Source organism: Dipodomys spectabilis, unplaced genomic scaffold, assembly GCF_019054845.1.
Source record: "Dipodomys spectabilis isolate Male_0828 unplaced genomic scaffold, ASM1905484v1 ptg000422l, whole genome shotgun sequence".
NCBI classification, from domain to species: domain Eukaryota; kingdom Metazoa; phylum Chordata; class Mammalia; order Rodentia; family Heteromyidae; genus Dipodomys; species Dipodomys spectabilis.
In genome coordinates, this window is record NW_024871099.1 from 5524966 (window position 1) to 5544315 (window position 19350).

At 49.3% G+C, this 19350-nt stretch overlaps 1 protein-coding gene across 5 annotated transcripts in view; it reads left to right on the forward strand.

Moving 5' to 3' along the window:
* Window positions 1-19350, forward strand: part of Sipa1l3 (signal induced proliferation associated 1 like 3) — a 157140-nt gene that overhangs the window by 118291 nt on the left and 19499 nt on the right. For all 5 annotated transcript variants that reach the window (XM_042668217.1, XM_042668218.1, XM_042668221.1 and 2 more), the window contains 6 exons: window positions 2760-3034; window positions 3772-4023; window positions 4709-4846; window positions 9136-9263; window positions 13169-13287; window positions 14810-15234. In XM_042668217.1, coding sequence (XP_042524151.1) covers window positions 2760-3034; window positions 3772-4023; window positions 4709-4846; window positions 9136-9263; window positions 13169-13287; window positions 14810-15234 — 1337 coding nt within the window. The remainder of the gene's footprint in view (window positions 1-2759; window positions 3035-3771; window positions 4024-4708; window positions 4847-9135; window positions 9264-13168; window positions 13288-14809; window positions 15235-19350) is intronic.

The following is a 19350-nucleotide window of genomic DNA, read 5'->3' on the forward strand; positions in this document are numbered from 1 at the left end:
ATCACGGCTCAAAGCCAGCCCAGGCAAGAAAGTAAATGGGATTTTTATCTCCAATGAACCACCAGAAAGCCAGAAGTAGAGCTGTGGCTCAAGTGGTAGAGTACCTCCCTTGAACACAAAAGCTCAGGGACAGCACCCAGGCATTGAGTTCAAGCTACAGGACTGGCATACACAAAAAAGCTCACTGGTAGTTGGGCATGGTGGCTCATGTAATCCTCAGCTATTTGGGAAGATAAGGAGGATTGTGGTTCCAAGCCAATCTAGACAAAAAATTTTATGTATCACATCTCAACAGGAAAAGCTGGGCATGGTGGTATACACTGTCATCTCGTCTATATCAGAAAACATAAATGGGAGGATTGCATTCTAGGCCTGCTTAGGCAAAAAGCAATAGCCTATCTCTAGAACAATAAGAACAAAAAGTTAAAGGTGTGAGGCGGGCACTGGTGGTTCACACCTGTAATCCTAGCTACTCAGGAGGCTGAGATCTGAGGATTGCGGTTCAAAGCCAGCCCAAGCAGGCAAGGCCGTGAGACTTATCTCCAGTAAACCACCAGAAAACTGGAAGTGGCGCTGTTGCTCAAGTGATAGAGTGCTAGCCTTGAGCCGAAGAGCTGAAGGACAGCGCCCAGGCCCAGAGTTCAAGTCCCACGACCAACAACAAAAAAAAAAGTTAGGGCTGGGAAGGTGGCTCAGTGGTAGAGCACTTGCCTTGCATGCCTGAGGCCCTGGGTTCGATTCCTTAGCACCACATAAGAAAAAATTCGGAAGTGGTGCTGTGGCTCAAGTGGTAGAGCGCTAGCCTTGAGCTGAAGAGCTGAGGGACAGCACCCAGGCCCCAGAGTTCAGGCCCCACGACCGGACCCCCCAAAAAAAAAAAGTTAAAGGTGTGGCTCAAGCAGTGGAGTACCTGCTTAGCAAACCCTGAGTTCAAACCACAGTACTGTGCCCCCCCCCAAAAAAAAACGAACCCTGAAAAAAAGAAACCTAGGACTGGGGATGTCAGTCAAATGTCAAGCAAGCTGCTGCTCCTTCCGTCCTGTCAGGTCTTCTGTCTCTTAGAGGCCAAGTCCATCCTTCCTATATCAGAAGGTCAGAAGCCTCAGCATCAGACTAGGCTCCTCTTGCTCTGGTACCCACAGCCCATCTACCAACTTCACCTCCCTAGGCAGCCTCAGCTGCTGCTTCTCCTCCTGATGCCTCCACCCTAGTAGGAGCTGCCCTTCTCTCTCTCAGATTTTTTCCAGAGCCTTCTGCCGTGGTATTCCCCACATGGGACTCAGTGATCTGATCCCCTACCTCCTGTGCTCCACCCAGAGTCTTCACCACAACTCTCATTTCTTGAGCGGGGACCATGCCAGGCCCTGTGCCAGGTTTCATGGTTTACCCACATCCTGTCAGTCCTACTCTGTCCCATGCCCACCCCCGTGCCTACTGTTAGCACAGTCCTTTCAGAGCTCTCTGCAATAGCCATCCCCCATCCCCAGTCTCAGTACCTCCAAGCTTACTGAGGAACCCAACAGTGGCATGGGCCATCCCCTGTGAAGCCCAGGCCATCTTTAACCCTATAACATCCTCCATGTGTGCCATCCACATCCTGCTGTGGACCCTGAACGTCCCCCAAGCAACCACATCCCTTCATCTGTTAGTCATATAGCCCAGGGATCAGCGATGTTTGGATACAATGATCACCCTAACAGCCCAGGCCTGCCTTCATGGGTCTGCCATCCCAGGTAGACATTAAGACAAGCGGTAAATGCCAAGAGGTTAAAAGGAAGGTGTTGAGCAGCTGTGGGTGAAACTCAGTGACAGAGCATACACTTAGCATGTACAAGGCCCTGGTGCCACCTCCAATAACACCATCAACAACAAAAAAGGGTGTTGAGAATGTCAGGAGAACCTCCTGTAGAGAACTAAATTAGGTAAGGACAGGTTCAATCCACGGCCAAGCTAAAGCCTCAGACATAGATAGATAGCCAAGCTTAACAGAGTTTACCATGAATCTGGCTTCTGACAAAAACGGAGGAGTCTGACTTTCTTAAGCCCACATTCACTAGTAGGGTGATAGGTGCCCCCTTCAGATGGAACTCAAAATACACCATTTGGCTCTAACACCCACAGTTCACATCCCTGCTGACATTGTTCCCAAGCTTGTGGGAGGGCCACGCTGAGATGAGTAAGAGTTATCCTAATGAAGAAAGAGGGGGCCTTGTTTATAAAGAAAGAAGTACAGATGAGCGCTGGTGGCTCACACCTCTAATCCTAGCTACACATGAGACTGAGATCTCAGGATCACAGTTCGAAGCCAGCCCAGTCAGGAAACCCTGTGAAGCCCTTATCTCCAGTTAATTACCAAAAAAGCCAAAAAATGGAGCTATAGATCATGTGGTAGAGAGATAACCTTGAGAAAGACGCTCCAGGGCTGGCACCAGGAGGGGGGGGGGGGGGAGAGCTATACATGCATTGTAATGAGCAAAGTGCACATAAGTGGGATCAGCATTGAATGGGCCTAGCCTAGTGCCTGACACACATCAGCCCCACAGAATGTGCTTGGGCAGGGTGGCAGCAGGAGGGAGCACATTTTCTGTCCAGAATCCAGGAGCCTGAGCTGGGACCAGGTGATGCTCGCCCCCTATGGCCTTCTGGCGCCACCTAGGACCGACAGGAGTCAGCAAGGGTTTAATCTCAGGCATCCTGATAAGGACCCTCCAGAGGTGGTAACCAAACAGCTGAGCCCCCCTCCTGCCTGTGACCCTCAGGTGATGACCAATGGCTGGGAGACAGTGGACATGACCCTTCGGCGGAATGGGCTGGGGCAGCTGGGCTTCCATGTGAAGTACGACGGGACGGTGGCTGAGGTGGAGGACTATGGGTTTGCCTGGCAGGCTGGCCTCCGGCAAGGTAGCCGACTGGTGGAGATCTGCAAGGTGGCTGTGGTCACACTGACACATGACCAGATGATTGACCTGCTGCGCACCTCTGTTACTGTAAAGGTGGTCATCATCCCACCTTTCGAGGATGGTACACCTCGAAGGTAAGGGCATTGCCCTGGGTGGTGGAAAGCTCAGAGCTTTGGTGGCCTGGCCACCAAAAGGCTGTAGTACAAGGGACTAGATGACTGGGCAGGGGAGATGGTGATGGTGATGGCATAAGAGTAGACACCTGTGTGCAGCTTCCCGCTCTAAGCTCTTCATATGTGCACTATTACATATCACGTCCACAGTATCCCCTTAAGCCCAGCCTTGGGTCTTCCCAGCAGAGCCAGTACGTGTGCCAGCTAGGTCTGAAGGGAGGAGTCATGGACTGCTCTGTATCTATTTCAAGGCTCTGGATCTTGTAGCTTTTTTTTTTTAACCACTCTGCAAAGTAGGTCACCTGCTCCTCTTCCAGCAGCCTTTGAGATTCTCTAGAACAAGACAGAGACTGTCCTTTGATTCAGAGGGCATCTGCCTTTCCTGCCTAAGTACTGCTCAGGGGGGCCAGGCTGATGCTTAGGGGTACTGGCCAACTGGAGGCCTGGGCCGGAAAGGGGAGGGGCCAGGAGGAAGGGAGATGAGAAACAGGTCTGGCTGTCACAACTCCTGTATTGGGCCCTGTCCTAGAACTCTGAGCTGCTAAGTTTCAGGCTCTAATTTAAAGGTTACCTTTAAATAGGCCATCATGGCTCAGAATTGGCCAGCAAAACCTAGCCCAGTATAGACAAGGCCCCTCCTTGGCATCAGGCCTATGTGCTGGTTGCTTGGAGCCTCCTAGTAATGAAGTTCTTCCTAGGGGGTGGCCGGAGACCTATGACATGAACACCTCGGAGTCCAAGGCTGAGCCAGAAAGCACCACTCCTGGGGGCCGGCCCCCCTATCGCAGCAATGCACCCTGGCAGTGGAGTGGGCCTGCATCCCACAACTCCCTGCCAGCCTCCAAGTGGGCCACCCCAGCCACTCCTGGTCATGCCCAGTCCCTGAGTCGGCTCCCGAAGCAAACGTCCATGGTCCCCTTCCGGGAGTCGCAGCCACTGCACAACAAAAGGTAAGAATCCTCAGAGGGAATCCCCATCACCCCATCTCCTACCCACCACAGCTGTCCTTCACCTCTCCTTCCTGTATTCTGTTCTCTTTTCAGTCAGTCCACCTGCCCTCTTACCCTTCTGCCTCTTTGAGCCTTCTCCTTCCCTCCTTTCTCCCTCCCTCCCACCCTCTTTCCTTCATTTCCTTCCTTCCTTCCTTCTTTTCTTCCTTCCTTCACTCCCTCCCTCCTTAAACTTGAAAAGGGCCTGGGTCTCAGGTTGGAATTCTCTCATGCCAAGTGTATTAGAGTTCACCTAAAGGATAAGCACAAATTGTAGGACAGTGACTTCTTAGGGGCAGTGGAGGAATGAAGACCCCAGCTGGCATCACTACCCTCATCCATTCCTTGGAATAAGTGATTACTTTGGAGAGTTCGATGATGATGGTATTTAATCCCAAGCATGCTCTTGAATACATTCTATATTAAAAGATAAAGAGGGCTAGAGGTATGGTTCAGAGGAAGAATCTGGATTCTGTCCCCAGTGACTCCAACTGGCAGAGGGCCATTTTGTCCCAAGAAAGGGACAAGAACCAGCCTTTGAAGCCCTTGCAGAAACTGGGCTTAGGCTGGCCACTGAGCCAGGAAGAGAGGCTCTTTGAAGACTAGAGAAGTCCTCCCCTCACCATGCTGTGTTCCTCTCTTCCAGGCCTGTCAGCTTCCCAGAAACTCCATACACAGCATCACCAGCAGGGGCCGACAGAGTCCCTCCCTACCGACAACCTTCTGGGAGCTTCTCCACCCCCGGCTCAGCCACCTACGCCAGATACAAGCCATCCCCAGAAAGGTCAGAATCTCTTCTTGTTAAGAATGTGGAATCTAATGGAAACTATGAATCCTTCTTCTCCAGGAAATCCATTCCCACAACTTTATTTTTCATTTGATATGATGTTTCTTTACTTAAGCTCATCAGAAGACTCCCAGAGGGTCTGACATTTAATGTTTCACATGAAAATTTCGAGCAGAGCTGTGGCTTAAGTAGTAGAGCACCAACCTTGTGTGAAAAAGCTAAAGGAGAGCATGAGGCCCTGAGTTCAAGCCCCAATGGTAGCACAAAAAAAAAGAAGCTTCACCCAGGCATGGTGGCTCACGTCTGTAATCCTAGTTACCCAGGAGGCTGAAATCTGAGGATTGAGGTTCAAAGCCAGCCTGGGCAGGACTGAGACTCTTTATCACTGGTCAGCCAGCAAAAAACTAGCAGTGGTTCCGGTAGTAGAGTGCCAGCCTTGAGTGTGAAAAGCCAAGCAAAAGCACAAGCCAGGCATGGTGGCAAAGAACTCTGATACCAGCATTTATAAGGCTAGGGTGGGAGGACCAACAGTTTGAGTTTGGCCTGAGCTGTATGGCAAAACTATGTCTCAAAAATAAAAAGGGAGGGGCTGGGAAAGTGACTCAGTGGTAGCATACTTGCCTGGCATGCATGAGGTTCTGAGTTCAATTCCTCAGCACCACATAAGCAGAAAAAGCTGGAAATGGTGCTGTAGCTCAAGTGGTAGAGTGCTAGCCTTGAGCTGAAGAGCTGAGGGACAGCGCCCAGGCCCAGAGTTCAGGCAGGCCCCACCACCCACAAAAATAAATAAATAGGAATAGAAAATTTCAGTAATACCGGCCATGGCTTTTACTTAGAAGCCATCAGTGCTCCCATGCACACACGTAGTTCTGGGCAGTTTTATCACAAGCATCGCCACAAGACTCCTTATGTTCTATTCATAGCTACTGCATTGGTAACCCTTGGAAGCCATTTATCTATGCTCCATCTCTTAGCTGTGGTTAATGAATGTTACGTGAAAGGGATCTAGTATTGTTTTCTTCACTAAGCACAAGGTCCTTGAGGTTCATCCATGTTGTTTCAGGTATCATTGTCAGCTCTTACTGAGTTTGTAACTGTGGTATGGATATACCACAGTTTAGCCCCTCATCCCCTTGGAAGATATTTGGATGCTGAGTGTATGCTGTCACAAATATTCATACTATGAACAGTACCTCAGGCATACAAGTTTCTGTAAGAAAATAAGTTTTCATTTGGGATAAATGCCCAAGAGTACAATTGCTTACCATATGGTAAGTCCATTTTATATTCCCACCAGCAGCGTATGAATGATCCAGTTTCTCCACATTCTCACTACCATTTGGTGTTGTTGCTATATTTCATTTTAGCTATTCTGATGGGTTTGTGGTGACATGTCATTGTGGCTTGAATTTGCATTTTTCTGATGGCTAACGAAGTAGAACATTTTTTCGTGTGCTAATTTGCCATCTATTTATCATCTCCCTCGAAATCTCTATGCATATCTTTTGCCCATTTCTTTTCTTCCAAGACTGGAACTCGAACTTGCTATCTGAGTTGTGAGTTCAATATTGCACAGACTTTCTTGTACAGGCTGGCTTTGAAACATGATCCTCAGCTCTCAACCTCCTGAATAGCTAGGATTACAGGTGTAAGCCAGCAGTGCCCATCTTATTTTCTCCCAGTCTTTATCTTTTTTTCTCCTATTCACAAGATTTTATTTTCAGATAGATACATGGATAATTTTTTTTCCTGTCTCTCCTGGGGATCAAACGTAGGGCTTCATGTTTACTAGACAAGCAGTGTTCCACTTGAGCCCTTCTACTTTTAGTTTGTTTTTCAAGCAGGATCTTACTTTGCATTTCTAGAGTAGCTTGGATTATAGTCATGTACTACACTCCACAGCCTTTTTTTTTTTTCATCTTTATGGGATTTTCTTAGACTAAAACTTCTTAATTTTGATGTGGTTCAAAGTTCCATTTATTTTCCTATTGTGAAGCATGTGTTTAGAGTTATCTAAATCTCTGCCTAGTGCTAGGTCAGATTTCCTTGTGTGTTTCTGTTTTGTTTTGTTTTCCTTAAAGGCTTTACTGTTAGACATTTAGGTTCTTGATCTATTTTAAGCTGGCTTTTGTCAGGTGAAAGGTTTGAGATGAGGTTCTTTTTTTTTTTTTTGCCTCTGGATACCTGATTTGGTCTGGCACCATTTATTAGGAACTGGCTTCCACTATATTACTTTTGCTCTTTAAAGCAAAAATTGCGTGTGGGCTAAAGTAGTGGTGCATGTACCTAATATGTGCAAAGCCCTGCAAAAAAAAAAAAAATCCAACCGTGCAAAAAAAAATTGTTTTAGGGGCTGGGCATGCATGAGGCCCTGGGTTCAATTCCTCAGCACCACATAAGCAAAAAGAAAAAAAAAGTCAGAAGTGGCACTGTGGCTCAAGTGGTAGAGTGCTAGCCTTGAGCTGAAGAGCTGAGGGACAGCGCCCAGGCCCAGAGTTCAGCCCCCACGACCAGACCCAAAAAAAAAAAAAAAAAAAAATTGTTTTAGCCGGGCACCGGTGGCTCACATTTATAATCCTAGCTACTCTGGAGGCTGAGATCTGAGGATCAAGGTTCAAAGCCAGCCCAGGCAGGAAAGTCTGTGAGACTCTTATCTCTAATTAACCACCAGAAAACCAGAAGTGGCGCTGTGGCTCAGGTGGTAGAGTGCTCGCCTTGAGCTGAAGAGCTGAGGGACAGCATGCAGGCCCAGAGTTCAAGCCCCACGACCAACCCCCCTCCAAAAAAAAAATTGTTTCAATTAATAGGGGGGAAGGGGCTGGAGGTATTGCTCAAGCCATGTAGAGCATCTGCCTAGCAAGTGGGAAGCCCTGAATTTAAATGCTGGTGCAGCCAAAAGAAAAGAGGAGGAGGACTAATGGGCCTCTTTCTCTGCACCGGTTTGCAAGTCCACCCCATCCATCTATGGGCTTGATCTTGGAGTCCTCCCAGCAGCTCCAGGAGGCTGCTGACTTACCTCATTTTAGAGGGGAAACTGAGGTTCAGCAACGCAACATCTCTTAGCTGAGGTCACTGTTTCCATAAGCAGAGTTGATGAAAACCTGGGCTTGTGATCCTACAGGGTTATCCTGACCCCCAAAACTGTCCTGTCTGAAGCCAGTCTCCAGTGGCTCATGCCTGTAATGCTAGCTACTCATGATGCTGAGATCTGAGGATCATGTATTAAAGCCAATAAACCACTAAAAAACCAGAAGTGGTGCTGTGGCTCAAGTGGTAGAGCACTTGCCTTGAGCTGAAGAAAGCAGGGACAGCACCCAAGCCCAGAGTTCAAGCCCCACCACTGACCAAAAAAAAAAACAAAACAAAATTGTCCTGCCTGCCCCAAGGACTCAGCTCTCCCAGATCAATGATCTTTGGAGCCCCAGCTCTGACTCAAGGCAAACTGGACACAGGGAGGCATTCACACACACAATGCACCCCATGGCATAGAGAAAGAACCTCGGTGGCACATGAACCACAGGGAAAGCCCTCTGCCACCACCTCCCTTAGATTTTGGCCTTCCTTGGGTTGGGGGAGGGGGGAGATATGGAGCCTTCTTCTAGCAGGATCTCTGTCTGGGGACAGCTTTGGTGACTCCCACTCACCAGTCCCAAAGGCAGATGATGCCTAACATCTTTTTTCATAGAAAAATTCAGCTCAAATCAATGGGCACTTGCCTGAAAGGGACACAGATTGCTCTTCTGTGGGCTGATTGTCACCACTCATAGTGCCATGTGTCAGCCCTGACTGAGTGCTGTGACAAAGGCCTGCTGGGATGACCTCTTGACAACCAGGGAAACTGAGGCTAGGAAGAAAGTGACCACACCTGGTTTGATAAGGGGCAGTGGTGAGCTGGGAACCACAACCTACCCAGCTGTCTGACCCAGCCTGCTCCCTCAGAGAGAAAGAGAACCTGGGGTGGTAGCTCCTGGCAGGCCAGGTAACTCACCCATCCTATAGCCTGTGTCCAGGGCACCAAGGGCAGGGATGTAGACCCAAGTGATTCTTGAGTCCTCTTTCCTCAAGGAACCTACAGTGCCCTGTGCTCCTGCTGACGCCGCTTTCACTGGCAAGCTTCCCAGGCGAGCCTCATCCTGAGCCTCAGTTAATAGCAATTTCCAGGCTTGCTCAGACAGCCTTGCCAGCCGGCTTGTCACCCCAGTCCACAGCGGAGCCACTGCCGAGCAAGTCATAGGCGCCTGTGGTTTTGACACTGACCTGTGCTTGTGTCCCTTTGCTCCCTGCAGGTATGCTGCCGCCCCGCACCCACTGCTTTCCTTTGATCCACACTTTAGCCACGATGGGATGTCCAGTGGTGACTCCTCCTCGGGCGGCCTGACCAGCCAGGAGAGTACCATGGAGCGCCAGAAACCAGGTAGGTCCCCTGAGCCCCAGCCACTCTCTTATTCAAGGTTTGAGAGGTGACATCCCCTCCCAGCCTGCCTGGCTTTGGGTTCCATTGAATGTCAAATCATGCTGTATATATTTTGCACTGTGAATCTGGCTTCTCTTGCTGTGTCTCTTCTTATTTCTTTTTTCTTCTTTCTTGTCCTCCTTCTCCTTTACCTCCTTTTCCTTTAATTCTCCTTCTTCATGTCCATGACCAGGATTCAAACTCTTGACCTAATTATTTCCAATCACTGGCTGACACTCCACCACATGAGCCATGCCTCCAACCTCCTGAATCTTTTTCTTTTTTTTTTTTTCCTTTTTTCTTTTTTTTTTTTTTGCCAATCCTGGGGCTGGAACTCAGGGCCTGGGCACTGTCCCTGAGCTTCTTTTGCTCAAGGCTAGCACTATACCACTTGAGCCACAGCGCCACTTCCGGCTTTTTTTTTTCTTTTTGCTTTTGTGGTGCTGAGGAATCAAACCCAGGGCCTCAGGTATGCAAGGCAAGCACTCTACCACTGAGCCACCTTCCCAGCCCATCTGCCTCTGTTTCTTAAAGAACATTTTTTTCCTAGGAGTAGAACTGCTCCATCAGGATCAGGTGTTTCACTATCTTTTAAAGAAACTGCCACACACCATTTCCCCAAGTGATGAAGCCATTTACTGCTCTCACTAACAACATAGTTATAGTGTTGTGACAGGGTCTCCTTATGTGCCCTGGACTCATTGTGTGTATCCTAGGCTGGCCTCAAACTAGCAGTCCTCCTGCCTTGGTCTCTTAAGTGCTGGTTTGATATTTTAATTTGTGGGGCTGGGAAGGTTGCTCAGTGGTAGAGCGCTTGCCTTGCATGCTCGAGGCCCTGGGTTCGATTCCTCAGCACCATATAAGCAAAAAGAAAAAAGCCGGAAGTGGTGCTGTGGCTCATGTGGTAGAGCACTAGCCTTGAGCTGAAGAGCTGAGGGACAGTGCCCAGGCCCAGAGTTCAAGCCCCACAACCGGACCCCAAAAAAAAAAATTACTTTTCAGCTAGGGTCTCATGCTTTAATCTAGGGTTGACCTTATTGTAATCTCCCTACCTATATCTTCTATGATGCTGGGATGACAGGCGGGTACCACCATTCTGGCCTAATTTGCATTTTGCTAATCAATGATAGGATTGAGCAACTTTTCATGTTTATTGTCACATATATAAATTTGTTGATTGTGTGCACACAATACTTACATATACATTTGAAGCCTGAGAATTCCAGAGGAATGGATAGAGTGAACACAAAAGATGATGCATTGCCCTGGGAGAGGAAGATCTGGAGAGCTCCTGTTGGGGGATGTGAGGATATTCAGACAGCCAGGATGGTACCCATGGGTACCTCATCAGCTCCCCAGCACAGTGCTTCATAGCCCAGGATTTACCAGCCTGGAGAATTTCCTGGCAGAGCTTAGGTACTATCTCTTAGCTTTTTCACTCCAGGCTGGCTCTCTACCACTTGAGCCACAGCTCCACTACTGGCTTTTTGTTGGTTAATTGGAGATAAGAGTACTCTAGACTCCTCTACCTGGGATTTCTTTTTTTTTTTTTTTTTTTGGCGGGGGGGGGGGGGGGGGGAGGTAGGGGGGGGTCCAGTCGTGGGGCCCGAACTCTGGGCTTAGGCGCTGTCCCTCAGCTCTTCAGCTCAAGCCTAGCGCTCTACCACTTGAACCACAGCACCACTTCGGGCTTTTTTCTTTTTGTTTATGTGGTGCTGAGGAATTGAACCCAGAGCCTCAGGCATGCAAGGCAAGCGCTCTACCACTGAGACACCTTCCCAGCCCTCTACCTGGGATTTCTTTGAACCATAATCCTAAAATCTTAGCCTTCTGAGTAGCTAGGATGACAGGCATGAGCCTCCAGCGCTGGTCGGCCCATGGTTCTTGACTTCATGCAAATAGGTCTGGCTCATGTTCCTGCTGTCCTGCTGCTGGTGGGGGCCTGAGGGTACCGCTTGCTCCTTCTCAGAGGGCTCAGCACTGCCTGCAAGTCTCCCATCTCAGCTGTTAGACAGATTTGGATCTTTCTCTTTTTTCCACTCAGTTCAGGAAAAGAGAAAAGTGTTACTTGGCTGTTTCATTATACCAGAGTGTAAAATGGAGAGGACATTTTCCAGCACTCCATGGACCTCAGATAGGTGTCACAGAAACTGATGATTGTCTTCCCTTTTCCTCCCTCTGTCTCCTTGAGTTCAGTTCCTCTCACTTAGAACTTTTTTATAAAGTAACCAATCCCTTCACACACACACACACACACACACACACACACACACACACACACACTTTAGGAGAATCTATGCTTAGAAATCATCAGGAAGTCTAGACTCAGCTAAGGATAGATGAAGGATGGATGGCAAAGATCAAAGGCCGTGGACAGAAACAAGGCTTTGCCCTGCACAGGTCAAGTGAACAGGATTATCAGCAACCTGGTTTTGTGTGACTGTCATGTACCCAGCATTGTTCTGTGTATTGTACATTCCTTCCTTCTGAAAAGTAGTAGGATGTTTGTTATGATTCCATTTTGGGGTACTGGAAATGGTGGTGCATACCTGTAATCACAGCAACTCAGGAGGATGGCAGTAGGAGGTGAAAAAGTTATTGAGACCCCATCTCAACCAACAAACCAGGTGTAGTGGTTTGTGCTTGTAATCTCAACTGTGAGGGAGGCCTAAGTAGGTGGTCCAAAGGTAGCCATAGGCAAAAAAAACTAAAGCAGAAAGGGCCAGGGGCATGGCTCGAGTGCTAGAGTGCCTGCCTAACAAGCACAAGGCGCTAAGTTCAAATCGCAGTAGTACCACTAATTTGGATTCGTTAAATTATATACATTTTCCATCAAAGGATTGCTGCCTTACATATGCAAAAAACTCTCACTGGGCGTTGGTGGCTCACACCTGTTCCTAGCTACTCAGGAGGCTGAGATCTGAGGATCACAGTTCAAAGCCAGCCCAGGCAGGAAAGTCTGTGAGACTCTTATCTCCAGTAAACCACTCAGAAAACCTTAAGTGGCCCTATGGCTCCAGTGGTAGAGCACTCGCCTTGAGCTAAAGAGCTGAGGGATAGTGCCCAGAGTTCAAGCCCCACGACAAAAACAAAACAAAATAAAAAATAAAAACCTCTAGTAGCCAATAAGATAATAGATAATTGAAGTGGCACTGTGGCTCAAGCGGTAGAGCGCTCGTCTTGAGCTGAAGAGTGCAGGGGCAGCGCCCAAGCCCAGAGTTCAAGCCCCACCACCAACTTAAAAGATAATAGATAACTGGTCCCATAGAAGAATGAAGGAGGGAGATGGACAAGGACAAGTAATTTACAAAAGAAAAAAATCTCCCAGGTCAGTGAGACTGGAATTGTGCTGGGCCTCCTCATTTGGGGATGGTGGTGGATTGTATGTTGTTTTTTTTTTTTTTTTTTTTTGGTCCGGTCGTGGGGCCTGAACTCTGGGCCTGGGCACTGTCCCTCAGCTCTTCAGCTCAAGGCTAGCACTCTCCCACTTGAGCCACAGCACCACTTCTGGCTTTTTTCTTTTTGCTTATGTGGTGCTGAGGAATCGAACCCAGGGCCTTATGCATGCAAGGCAAGCGCTCTACCACTGAGCCACCTTCCCAGCCCTGATGGATTGTATGTTGTTAAACGATTGAATCTGCAGAGGGCTCTTGGGTTGGTGCCTGGGTACAGTAAGTGCTCAGCGAATGTTGGCTGCTTCTGAGTGTGCTGTACCCCATGGCTTAGGTTGGTGGGGTTATACCCTGGGTAAGCAGGCTGGCCAGAGGGGTGGGACATGAAACCATATTTACAACCCAGTTATTGTCTTTTCAGACCCTGGCCTGTGTCACCCCCTAACCACTGCTGTGTCTCTTGTTGTCCTGCAGAGCCTTTGTGGCATGTGCCAGCCCAGGCCCGGCTCTCAGCCATGGCGGGAAGCAGTGGGAGCAAGCACACCTCCAGGCAGGATGTGGCAGGCAAAGATTCCCCCAACAGGCATTCCAAAGTGAGTCCCGAATCCCGTCTCCCCTGGCCCCACCCAGGGAGTGGAACAGCCTGCAAGGCTGGGCAGCTCTCTTGGGGTGTGGCCTCTTCATGATACACTACCTGCAGCTCATCCTTCACCTTCCCATCTGCCCTGAGTAGACCAGATGCTTGGTCTAGAGTGTGCTCTGAGCCAGACAGGCTCACAGCCTCACTCCAGCCCTCCTCCGCTGGCCATCTTGAGTAAATCCCTTTACCTCCCAAGCCTGTTTTCTTATCACTACATCAGTCCTGGAAAATGAACCCCTAGACCTCAAACAGTACAAGTTCATGTCCTTGTCCTATAGCAATGCAGTACAGGTCTTCAGTGAGCATCTTTCCACAGGGTTGGTGGGGACCCAGGTGCCTTCTCCCTCATGGCTCTGCTGAGTTCTCTTCAGAGTGAGAGGAAGAGAGGGGAATGAGAGGTTTTTATCCTGGCTTAGAGGCCTGGAAATGGCATGAAATCACTCCCACTTGCATTGTCTGCACTCCACTCCTGCAAGGCAGGCTGGGAAATGTAGTTGTGTATGTCATTGGAGCTCTTGTCAGTCCTGTTACCCATACTCACAGTATGGTAGATACTGGGACCCTCCGCCACTTCTGGCTTTTTCTGTTTATTTGGTGCTGAGGAATCAAACATGCATGTGAGGCAAGCACTCTACCACTGAGCCACCTTCCCAGCCCCCCTCACAATAATGAAAAGGATATGAGCCCCTGTCTTTATCCCAGAGGGGAAAACAAGCAGTGAACAGATGAGCAAAAATGTGTACCGATAACTCCTTGCTATAGAAGAAAAACGAAGCCCAATTCAGTGACTAACTTTTAAGATAATGTGGTCAGTGAGGAGGTGACATTAAGCCAAAACCTGGAATGAAGTAGGAAATAAACCATGAAAATAGCCTAGGGAAGAATGGTGAAGCATCAGAAAAATAAGTGCAAAGGCCCTGAGGTGGACTATGCTCTGCGCGCTTAGTGGACAGCAAGAAGACCAATGTGGCTAGAATAGAGTGGTCTAGAGGGAGCAGGTGAGGTGAGCAGAACAGGTGCCACGCCCATCAAGACCTGGTATTCTATTCTATTCTATTCTGGCTTTTCCCCTGAGCAAGACACGCAGTACCAGGGGAAAGGATATGATGCAGTACAGAGAGGGCCTGTGGTTGCAGTGGTAGGCAGGACCAGAGTGCAGTTAGAGGTAGGTGGGGGTAGCAGGCTGGGCCAGGGGTGAGTCCAGAGTACCTGAGCCACACTAGAGGAAGGTGGTGTGCTGTGGAGAGGGGCCGAGCCCAGCACATTGAATCTGAGGTTTGGGATATATACATCACCTATGAATGTCAGCTCTTCCTCTGAGCACCCCACAAGGCTTATTCTACCCTCCTTGCCTACCTTACACATGTGGAAACTGAAGCAGAGGAAAGGTAAATCCCTTGCCTGGGGTAACATGGCTGGGAAGTAGGAGCCAGGCTTAGAAGCTGTCTGGGGTGACGCCTATCCTTGCCTTTTAGGGCGAACCTCAGTACTCCAGCCATTCCAGCAGCAATACCCTGTCCAGCAATGCGTCCAGCAGCCACAGCGACGACCGCTGGTTTGACCCTCTGGACCCCTTGGAGCCCGAGCAAGACCCCCTCTCCAAGGGCGGCTCCAGTGACAGCGGCATCGACACCACGCTCTATACCTCCAGCCCCAGCTGCATGTCCCTGGCCAAAGTGCCACGGCCCACCAAGCCACACAAGCCCCCTGGAAGTATTGGTCTGTGTGGTGGCCGAGAGTCCGCTGCAAGGCCCCACCACGCAGACAGGCGGCGGGAGGTCTCCCCGACCCCCGCAGTTGCTGGCCAGGGCAAGGGCTACCGGCCGAAACTGTACTCCTCAGGCGCCAGCACCCCCACAGGCCTGGCCGGGGGCAGCCGAGACCCACCAAGGCAACCCAGGTAAGGCACTGCCCCTAGCCCAGGTCTTCCAGAAGTCCCAGCCACCTTCCACATCCCCCACAGTCCTGATGGTTGAGGTCTCCTTCTCAGAATTGTGCTCACTCTTAGAGGTGCTTACACACTCGTTTTGCTCATGGAATTGGGAGGCTCATGGGCTACTTCCTGCTGCCCATTGATCAGTGACCCTGCCTGTCTTTCTCACTTTGATTCTGCCTCTCACTTCTTTGTTTGCTGAGACCAGTGGATTTTTATGCTTTCTGAGGGTCACAGCCCGTATCTGTTAGGCATGTGGTTGTCTTTGGCTGTGGCTTAAACAGACGGGTTTAACATTCCTGACAGGACATCCAGGGAGGGCAGAGCTGGACTGGAGCAGCAGGTCTGGCACAGCAGCCCGTGGAGGCCTCAAGAACTGGCTCTCTGCAACTTCCTCCCCCCCTTCTTCACATACTGGCACCTCTGGTCTCCAGGTGGCCAACAGGGGTAGGAGGCTAGCAAAGGTGAGAGACAGATAACAGGAAAGGTTGTCCCGCTTCTGTGCACTAGCAGGGGTCATGGCCCATCCCAAATACAGGCTTGGTTTGGCCTTCCAGCCCCATAATGTAAAGCATTGATCCTCAACCCATCCCTGTTGTTTAGTCAATGCAGGCTGTTGGGCCCCACTTGAAGTTTCTGATGGGGGGAGGGGAAGCAATAAATAATTTGCCTTGTTTATTTGTATTCAGGGCCTCCTGCTTGCTCAGTAAGCACTCTGTCAGTCTCTGTAGAGTCAGAATAGAGTTTCGCTTAATACTTGGACTGTCAGGGATTGCAGTCCTCCTATAGGTGCTTCCCTTTGTCTCTGGGATGGGTAGGAACATACCTCTGTACCCAGCCATTGACCGAGACGGAATCTTGTGAACTTCCATACCTGGTCTGACCTCAGATGCAATCCCCTGATCTCCAACTCCCAAGTAGCTAGTATTCTTTAGTGAGCATTGTGAGCTGAGCCACCCGCTAAGCAAAAATATTCGATTTTTTTATGCCAATACTGTTAGTACAGCATCTGGCCCCTGCTAGAAGGAAAGTGGCCAGAAGGAAGTGAATGGGTTTACCCAGCTGCCTGCATAGGCTTGATAGGACCTCTCAGAGAAGCAGCCCCAACAAGTTTTACTACATAGTGTCCCCAGGGCTGGCCGCTCTAGCCAATGCCTTCCCCACTTCCTGGGCCAGTGGCTTCGTTGTCTATCCTGGGCAGCAGCTTCCAGCCCTGGGACCACAGCTCCCAGTAGAAGTTCAGTGTTTGAATCTATTTCTGCATAATGATACTTGTGTCGAAAAGGTGAAAGCAGTGGTTTCCAGAATGATCCTTGACCTTTCTGTGTATACCGCCCTTGATTGGATCTTGTCTATCTGAATGATGTCGTGACTGTGCACTGTCTCTGCATGACTCTTGACAGCTTTGAAAGGCACCATAGTTGACTGGCAGCACTCACCCTGGGTGCCATGAACCAAGGAGCTCCTGAAGGCACTCAGAAGGGCAGAGGAGGAAACAGCAGTGGGGGTGGCAGGGGATGGGGGGTAGGTAGGAGGGAAGGAAAGGAAACCAAGTGAAGTCTCTGCCTCTCCCTAGAAAAATAGTTCTCAATCTTCTGGGCTTGAAGACTGCTGAACAGCTCCTCTACTCACTGAATTATTCATCCATTCATTTCACTTGTGAATATTTCTTGGAGATCTGTTCCATCCCAGACCTAGGCTGGAGCTAAGGAGAAATAATAAATTTAAACAAGGCCTCAGCCCTCACCCAGATGACAGCTCGATCATTGCTGAGACAAATTCAGAACTGCACCCACCTAAAGGACAAGGATCTGGGGCCAAGAAAGTCTGCAAGAGGGTGGGGGGTACTCTGGCTTCGACTGAAGTGGCCCCCATTCTGGGCATAGACCCATGTTGGTGATCCTAAGTAATTACAGCATTTTGAAATCTGATGTAAAGGCAATTATGCCCAGAGTAGTGGAAGCTGAGGCAGGGGGTGGGTACAAAATTACCCAGTGTCTTCTAGAAGGATTTATAGAGCCCACAAGTAGAGAGAACAAATGGGAGGAGAGCCTCCTGCTACAAAAAGAGTGCCCTGTGGTTGGGAGCTTTAATTTGCATACAGACAATTGATGCTAATTGCAAATCATTCTTATCTACTCATTAAAGCCGCTTCCTGAAGTTTTCTCCTAGGCAACGGGGCTTTAGTGTGGAACAGTGTTTCCCAAAATGGGGTGGTAGAGGTGATTTGGGTGGTGTGGGGACGGAAATGTCTGCTCTTAAATTGTTATAGGTTTGTTTTTTTGAGGCGGGAAAAGGGTTTCCCATCCATACCCTGACTTGTCACATCGTGCCTTGGTCCTGGTTAAGTGATTTGACCTCTCTGAGCCTCAGTTTCCCTACCTGTGAAATCAAGGATAAATCACATACCTCAGGGTGATGTGGCCAAGTTTAAATGAGCCAGTTGTAGCTGTGCAATCCTGTAATCCTAGCTACTCTAGAGGCTGAAGTTCAAGGCCTACTTGGTAGTTAATGCAAATCTGAAAAACAAGAGTTTAAAGCAAAAGAACCTGGGATATGGCCAAGTAGTAGAGCACTGGCATACCTCGCAAGCTCAAGGTCTGAGTTCAGTCTCCAATACAGCTCCCCCAACACTAAATAAGTTTAAAAAAAAAAACCCTTAGAGCAGTACACAGCAGTAGCTTTCAGGCTGAAGGTAACTATGATTGATTGAAGATTATTTAAATTAAAAAATTAGCTGAGGGCTGGGAAAGTGGCTCAGTGGTAGAGCGCTTGCCTTGAATGCTTGAGGCCCTGGGTTCAATTCCTCAGCACCACATAAGCAGGAAAAAAAAGCCGGAAGTGGCACTGTGGCTCAAGTGGTAGAGCGCTAGCCTTGAGCTGAAGAGCTGAGGGACGGCGCCCAGGCCTAGAGTTCAGGCCCCACGACTGGACCCCCCCCAAAAAAAATAAAATAATAATAATAATAATAAAATTAGCTGGGCGCCTGTGGCTCACACCTGTAATCCTAGCTACTTAGGAGGCTGAGATCTGAGGATTGTGGTTCAAAGCCAGCTAGGAAAGTCCGTGAAACTCTTATCTCCAATAAACCACCAGAAAACCAAAAGTGGTGTTGTAGCTCAAGTGGTAGAGTGCTAGCCTTGAGCTGAAGAGCTGAGGGACAGCACCCAGGCCCAGAGTTCAAGCCCTATTACCGACAAAAAATAAAAAAAGGCTGACCTCAGATGAACAGAAGAATGTTAATAAGAATGTCTCCTTGGGGGCTGGCAAGGTGGCCCAGTGGTAGAGCACTTGCCTTGCACACATGAGGCCCTGGGTTCGATTCCTCAGCACCACATATGCAAAAAGAAAAAAAGCCGGAAGTGGTGCTGTGGCTCAAGTGGTAGAGCACGAGCAGAAGAGCTGAGGGACGGTGCCCAGGCCCAGAGTTCAGGCCCCACGACTGGACCCAAAAAAAAAAAAAAGAATATCTCCTTGGGTCACGCCTGTTACAAGCAGCAGTCCTAATACCCCAAGTACATCTCCACATCCACCAGTCTCTTGTGGTCTCTGGACATAGCTGGTGTGGCAGCCTGTGCCCAGCCTCAGCACATCAAGGACAAGTAACTTGGAGTACCTTGCACAAGCTCAGTACCCTTGGTTCTGTACAACACAGAACCTAGTAGTACTTCTATGCAAAGGCCTGATGTGCAAGGCCCACTGGCGGACACCAGACCTAGTAGACCTGGAGAGACAGCAAGCAAATAATGACCAAAGTCAATGAGTAAATTGTACTAGGAGGTAGCCTCAGTGGAGGCAGGGCAGGGCAAGGAGCATTGAAAGAGGTCAGATTGTTGTGGTGGTCAAAGCCCAGTTCCAGCAAGATTATCACTATGTTAGACATGACAATTTAATACCGGGGGATATGGGTGCCATGGAGGCATTTGAGCTTACAACTTGACATGTTTTTTAGAGGACCACTTGGCCAGGTGTGGTGGCACATGCCAAAACTTCAGCACTTAGATGGCTGAGACAAGAGGATGGATATAGTTCCAGGCTACCCTGACTCAAATGGGGGGGGTGGGGGGAGGGGGAGTCACTGGG